Genomic DNA, 7,090 nt, shown 5'->3' with positions numbered 1-7,090 from the left:
TTGTTTAAGTAAAGTGCCTTGGTTCTAAAGCAAATTTCAATGTAAACATAAGCATTTTTAAATTATTTTAATAAAGTAAAAATAAGTTTCTGAAATATGTAAATTAATAATTTCAATATAAAAAGTTAAATATCAAAAATTTAAACTTTTTAAAATAAAATAATTTGAAACGAAAAAGTTTATGACAATTCAGGCACATGTTAAACCAGTCATAAAAAGTGCTTAATTTAATTTATGAAAGAAAAATGTCTCATATTGATTTATTTCTTAAAATTGTTCTTGCTGTCAATAATGTTTTCAGCTAATGTGGACAATTTCGACGTCTTATAACTAAGAACGTTTATTCAAAAAACAATGAATGGAATGAATTATGTAAACAAAATATACATAATTTTTAATTTAGATGTATATAAATTTATTATATAATTTGTTACAAACTAACTTTTTTGGTCGACTTGTGTCTTTGTTTTTTTTTTTTTCTGTCAACAACATTATTTCACTGAAGTAACATCGAGATTATAACGGCATTTGTACCGACATTAAATGTGAGTTTGAAACGGAATCGAAAATTAAATTGTTTCAATAATTAATTGCATACAATTAGTTGACTGTTGTTAAAATTGATTTTAATTGAAATTATTATTATTAAATGCAATAACTTTTTTTCAATAACAATATGTAGAAAAAAAATAATATACCAAAATCTATAATGAAGTTGAACAAGAAGTCTTAGAGACTCTTTCTCTTAGGCCTAGGTGGCTGTGAATCTAATTTGTCTCTTTTACACTGGTCAGTTTCTATCAACATCTTATTGCTTCACCAGTATTCCCAAAATTGAATAAACAAACCCTAGAATCATTTATGCATATTTAGCAGTAAAATCATAGGCAAATTGTGTATTGTTTTATATATCTGATACCATATACCAAATAGAGTTTCTCTTTGTTGCTGGCACTGTCACTTGAAATAGAAGCTGAAGAGCCCTTGGATGCTGAAACCAATTGCATTAAAATATAATTTGATTGAAGGAATGTGGTTGGCTATAACCCATCAAAATCATTTTCACATGCTTTTCTTTAATCCAATCAAGAATGCCTCATCATCATGTGAATGCAACTTTACAAAAACACTACTTTTTCAAACTGGAGAGGGTACCCTAAGTGGCTAAGTTTAACCCTAAAGGGGTGACAACTTTTTTTCTCATATTAAAAGTACCTAATTGTGGAGTAGAGTGGTAGAATAAAATTTACCTCTCTCAACTCAAATGGATAAAAAAGGTAAATAGCATATTGTTTATACTATATACCATAAATGGAAATGAGATAAAATTGATGCTTGTGTTTTGCATAAATGGAAATGGCAGGAATATGAAGATGGTTGGAGTTAGAGTGGTGAGTCAATGGATTTTCTCTTTTTCTGCGTGGTCCAAACGCCCCATATGGCTTCTACACATTATTCCACGCGTAAAGCATCATAATTTCATATTCCAAATTATTATAATATGGAAAACGAATAAATTTGATTAAATAAAAGATGAAAGATATAAAGTTGAATACAGCAAGGCACGTATCTTCGGACACTTAATAAGTTTGGAAAGTTTTGATATGGGCAAACATATCAAACGGTACACTACCACCCTTTATTCACTCCATTTAATAATAAAAAAAATACGAATTGCCATTGGATTTTCAAATTTTGTCACATACAAAATATTTACAGTACTATTTGTTTTATGGTAATTTTGCCTACTTTCTAAGTTACTCTTCTATTATATATCATAACATGAATAAAAATATTGCGCAAATAAATAATTGGATTTTGTTGAGTAATTTCCTTTTTTCTTTTCTTTCCTTGTTTCCCTGTTTCTCTCTGTTTTTATTTCCTATATTTCAACTGTTCATTAACTTTCTTGTTAAGGGAATCTTCGTCGTGGAATCTGAGGAAACGTTTGTGTATGAAAATCAAGGATTTTTTTCTCCATAATAAACGAGAATCACTAGAGCAGCAGTTGGTGGAAGATTTTCTCGAGCATTGATTTGATTGATTGTTCACTGTTCATGCTAAACAACCAAACAAACGGCTACTCTGACTTTTTGATCCTGTTTCTAATCTCGTTTCTGGGATCCTGTCCGTTTCTTTGCTTATTACACTGTCTTTAAGCCTTCGTTTCAGGGTTTAGTGAATTCAACTCGGATGTCACAGCCAAGGCAAAACAAGATGATGAGTCCAAACCTTGGAAAACAAGTTGGCGACACAACATATACTAAGATCTTTGTCGGAGGATTGGCCTGGGAGACCAAAAGAGACTCTCTCAAACGCTATTTTGATCAGTTTGGGGAGATCTTAGAGGCGGTTGTCATCACCGATAGAGTCACCGGAAGATCAAAAGGATACGGCTTTGTAAAACCCACTTATCTTTTCTTTCTGAACTTCTTGTTTTTCCTCTTGATTCCTTCCACTCTAATAAAATCTTTTGCCTTTTGTTTCTTAGGTCACCTTCAGGGACCCGAATTCTGCAGCAAGGGCTTGTCTCAATCCCTATCCTGTGATTGATGGAAGGAGAGCTAATTGTAACCTTGCAGCCCTTGGTGCCCAGAAATTTGATCCATCCACAACAGGTTAGGTCTTTCACTTTTTCTTGTTTTACTTCTAAATTTCCTTCGTAATGATTATGCAAATTTGATCAATATCCCTTGCATGCAAACCATCCTCATAGTTTCACGCTTTCAAATGTTTCAGGAAGACAAAAATTCAGTAGCCCTTCATGGAATATGGCACCAGTCCCATTGCAAGGCACCTCCACTTATTACAATCAACACATACCTCACTACCCGTTTCCCTATCCAACCTACAGGTTTGCGATTCAAACGTGTGAGAGTGAGTTGTTTTTATACTTGACAAATTTATCGTCATTCTAAGTGATCATTTTGCTCCAACATTCAGGTATCCTGGTTTTACTCACCCACAAGATTTGTATGAAATGGTTAGTTTTCTCATAAAGTGGCTTTTCTTTTCAACCAACTTTGAATTCTTAGAAAGCTATAGGTCACCTAAATTATTCACTATCATTGCAATTCATGTGAGCGATTAAGCTGTGTTCACTATTCTCAGAATTTTGAATCTGAATTCTTTGTTCTATACAGAACTACAATCAAGCATATGGTGGACAGCAGTTTCCCCTCCGCTGGTATCCAGCGTATTGCCAACCCTTTTATGGCCTTGGCAGACAGATTATTCCAACAACCTATGTGAAAAAGGTCATACCAGACACGTCTCCTCAGGATGTCACAGTTGTTGGTTTTTCAGAACCTGTTGCAGCTTCTCCCTCAATTCCCACCACTGGTTCAGTATCTGAACTCTAAACAATGCAACAATTTTTTTTGTTTTGGCTGAAGTTTTCTTAATCTTGACTAACTTTGAGGTTGTTGTGTATTGAACAGGATTAGTCACTGGAACAGTACCTGCCACAGGAGTGGTAGAATCCCCTCAAGAACAGACATCTTCAACTACTTAAAGCTATGATGAGGAGATTCCCTCAATAGACTAGAATAGAGAAAGTAAAAAAGAAAAAATGACACTGCTCAACAAACCAGGATGCTCTAAGTACATGCCCGATGATCTTAGAGACCAGACAGTAATGAAATAGTCCTGGTTTTGTTCATTGTCTTCAGAAATTTTTACTTTTCAGCATTCTGGTGTGTACATGATTCTTTAGTTTTCCTTTATTTGTTTTTTTTTTCCCTTACTTTTCCTTTTTAACATGGGATTCCTACTACTTTATAGTTAGAAAAAAAAAAAAGGTTTTTTGTTATTTCATTATTCTTACACTTACACATATACTTTGCATTCCTATGTGGTGTTAGCCTATCCAAATTTGCAAGAGTAAGATGAGTCATTGTTTCCGTTCTTAAAGATTGAGAATGTATCCTGAAAGTTCAACAAATGTATCATACACTCAAATTTGGTGTACTACACTAGTAAAGTATCGTGACGTTATTAATTTATAATTACATAGAATAATCTAATCATACGTCAGTAAATAGAATTATTTTATGCAGATTTTAGGGTAGGGGGATTTTGTTGAAAGACACAGCTTTAAATGGGATTTTGAAAATCATGACATGATACACCTATTTAAATTTTTTTATGCTGTTTTCTTCTTGATGTTATTTTGTCGTGTAAAGAAAAGTTACCAAAAAAATGAATAGACTTTAGAGTTAATTTATTCAAGTTGAAAGCAAAGTTTAGCAAAAAGTTTAAACTTATCCAGAAAGTATGGGTGGGCCGTGTTGAGTAGGTAATTTGCTATATAAAGTAAAGCAAATTATGAGTGTCTCTGTAGCTTTCGTAACTTGTTTGTTATCCATTTTCACAACAGCGACGGAAAACTGTTAGTCAACATTTTTTCACACTTCTAATTGTAACTAAGGAGATTGGAAGGAGAATAATTGTGCACAATGATTCGTTTTTAAGAAGTTAAAAAATGATTCTTTTATGAATTTAGCTGGAATATATCTGTAAGGAATTTTTACAAAGTCAATCAATCAAAGAATTTTATATGAACTAGATTGATTCATTTATCTTAAGTAAATAATGTTACACGATTTTATCTCTAATCATATGAAAAATTAAACGAATAATAATATAAAAAATGAAGTAGGAAAAAGAAGTTTCAATCTCAACGTGATTATAGTTTGTTCTTCTTAAAAATCTAATGATTTCTTATCAATTATCTTTGCACATATATCATTAAAGAAAAAATAGAGATGAATAATGACATTATAATATTCATGTGTCACATATATCCATTGAAAAAAGTTTTTCTATTAATATGTGATGATAATATGAGATTTTAAACAACTAACTTAAAAGTATCTCATTGATACTCATGAAATACTTTGACTTCTTCTCCCACAAAAAACCATAAGTCATCTATAAAAGGACTTAGATAAACATCTATGTCATTTATAGGTTATTTGGGACTTGTAATCATCGTAGATAGTATAAGATATTTGACCTTCAACTAAAGTGGAAGATTTTAAATGACCAACAAAACTAGCCATGAATTGTGTGTTGAAGTTACCAAACATATTCATTCCATATGTAGTTAGCTCAAACCTAAGGTTTCTTATCTTGCATAATTCGAAGAAAATGAGACTATTTTCTTCCACTAAGGAGAATCAGTACGATGTTGAGGTTGTCCACAATTTTTTTTCCATTTGCATACCATGTACTTTTCTTTAATTATGTTTACTCGAAAGTAATCACTTCAACTTTGGAATTGATGGAAGATATAATAAAACCTTTGCTAGATGACTCTTCAATTCATTTTTTTAACATTTGTTGTCATCTTTCACTTTGTAGTGTGATACTCCATCACGTTGACATTTATGCAAATAGTCAAACTTTTTTATGTATAATGTGAAATCATTACAACAAACCAATGAGACCAAGTATATTTTTTGCCTAATACATACAATTTGACATGGTGTTATCTTTTGGTAGCATATCCTTCAAAAGTTTAGGTAAATAAGTGAAATTTGTATCAATTTACTTATATTTTGTCGTTAAACTCATGAAACATAAAACAAGTGACAATTGCCTGAATCTTATACCTCCAAATACAAATGTGTCTCTAAATCACTCATCATTTATCATAAACAGGATTATATGTTTTGCAAAAACTCTTTTGATCCACTTCATGAAACATTTCCTTTATTTTGAACTTCCATAGCGACATCTTCCTCCTCAGTGTGAGATACTTCTAGAATATCAATCACTTCATTGGATCAAGTTCATGTTGTGTAATTCTTCAAGAACACACAAATAAGATGATGTTGTATAATGCCTACTCTTTGTACTTACCCATTCATATAATTAATACATGGACACTGAAATTTTCCATTGTTATTAGATTAGTTTTTTGTTGGGTAATTTACAAAGACCATTTGGCTCAATTCTCATACTTTTCAAACATACGACTTAAATTGGCACCACTTTGGTCTATTTTATAAACGTTATGGTAAAAGGTGTTTAATATGATGAAGAATCATCTTGTTATAGAATAATCCTTTTATTGCAAAAGAATCTGAACGTTGCATGCCATAGATATAAATGCTACAGTTTCAAGATTTATGAGTGAGGTGCATCCGTTTAGATTTTCAACTTGAAAGTTTGGCTGTTTTTTTGTACGTTGCAAGGATATTCTTTTTACCGTTGCCATGCATTCATTTTTCTCCATAAATGCTATAATTTTTCAGCCTTCACCATTCATCACTCACACCTATAAATAGGTGGTTTTGGTGCTCTCCAAAACACACAATCTCTCAATCTTCTCCTTCATTCTTCAAACTCTATTCTCTCTCATTTTTCTCTCTTCTTTTATCTGGGTTAAATACTCTTTCAAGAGTACTTGCTTGCTAGTTCTGAGATCCTCGGAAGATCCGAGAAGTTCCTGTTGTATCCTGGGGGGCTTGCGCAACACATCGCGGATAAGTCCTTAAGGGCAGTGATTTTACACGCCTCAGGAAGTACCTTTTGTTCGTGATTTGTCAGTTCTTATCAACAATCTTAAGGACTTATGGCTGACAACAACAACTCTACTACTTTGGAGAATCAAACTAGTTCCGGAACTCCGACCGTTTTTGCGAAACCATTTCCGGATGTATCAAAAATTGAGGTATTCTCTGGGCAGAACTTTCGACGCTGGCAAGAACGTGTGTCTACTCTTCTAGACATGTATGGAGTAGCTATGGCTCTTTCAACTTCAAAACCTGATGAATCGAGTGCTAAACAAGTTGAAGATTGGACTTATGCAAACAAGGTATGCCGACACACCTTACTTAGCGCCTTGTCTAATGATTTGTTCGATGTGTATTGCTCATATAAGGAAGCGAAAGAAATTTGGGATTCATTGATTCTCAAATATACTGCTGAGGACGTCGTCTGACAAAGGTTCGTCATAGGGAATTACTACCGTTGGGAGATGATCGAAGAAAAAGACATAAAGACTCAAATCAACGAATATCATAAGTTACTTGAAGATATCAAAGCAGAGAACATACTCCTGCCTGATGAGTTTGTTTCAGAA

At 32.7% G+C, this 7,090-nt stretch overlaps 1 protein-coding gene across 1 annotated transcript; it reads left to right on the top strand.

The window, feature by feature from the left end:
- The first annotated feature begins 1,910 nt into the window (after positions 1–1,910).
- LOC114196002 (putative RNA-binding protein ARP1) lies at positions 1,911–3,811 on the top strand. The gene is made up of 6 exons (XM_028086474.2): positions 1,911–2,400; positions 2,492–2,618; positions 2,740–2,854; positions 2,944–2,983; positions 3,144–3,342; positions 3,441–3,811. Exons 1-6 carry the CDS (start codon positions 2,194–2,196, stop codon positions 3,512–3,514), a joined length of 762 nt encoding a protein of 253 aa, XP_027942275.1. The 5' UTR covers positions 1,911–2,193; the 3' UTR covers positions 3,515–3,811.
- Positions 3,812–7,090: the final 3,279 nt, after the last annotated feature.

Source organism: Vigna unguiculata, chromosome 9 (assembly GCF_037176805.1).
Source record: "Vigna unguiculata cultivar grain cowpea cultivar isolate G323 ecotype 2 chromosome 9, ASM3717680v1, whole genome shotgun sequence".
Taxonomy (NCBI): domain Eukaryota; kingdom Viridiplantae; phylum Streptophyta; class Magnoliopsida; order Fabales; family Fabaceae; genus Vigna; species Vigna unguiculata.
Note: the sequence above shows the minus strand (reverse complement) of the source record. Positions and strands in the feature narration are given on the sequence as shown.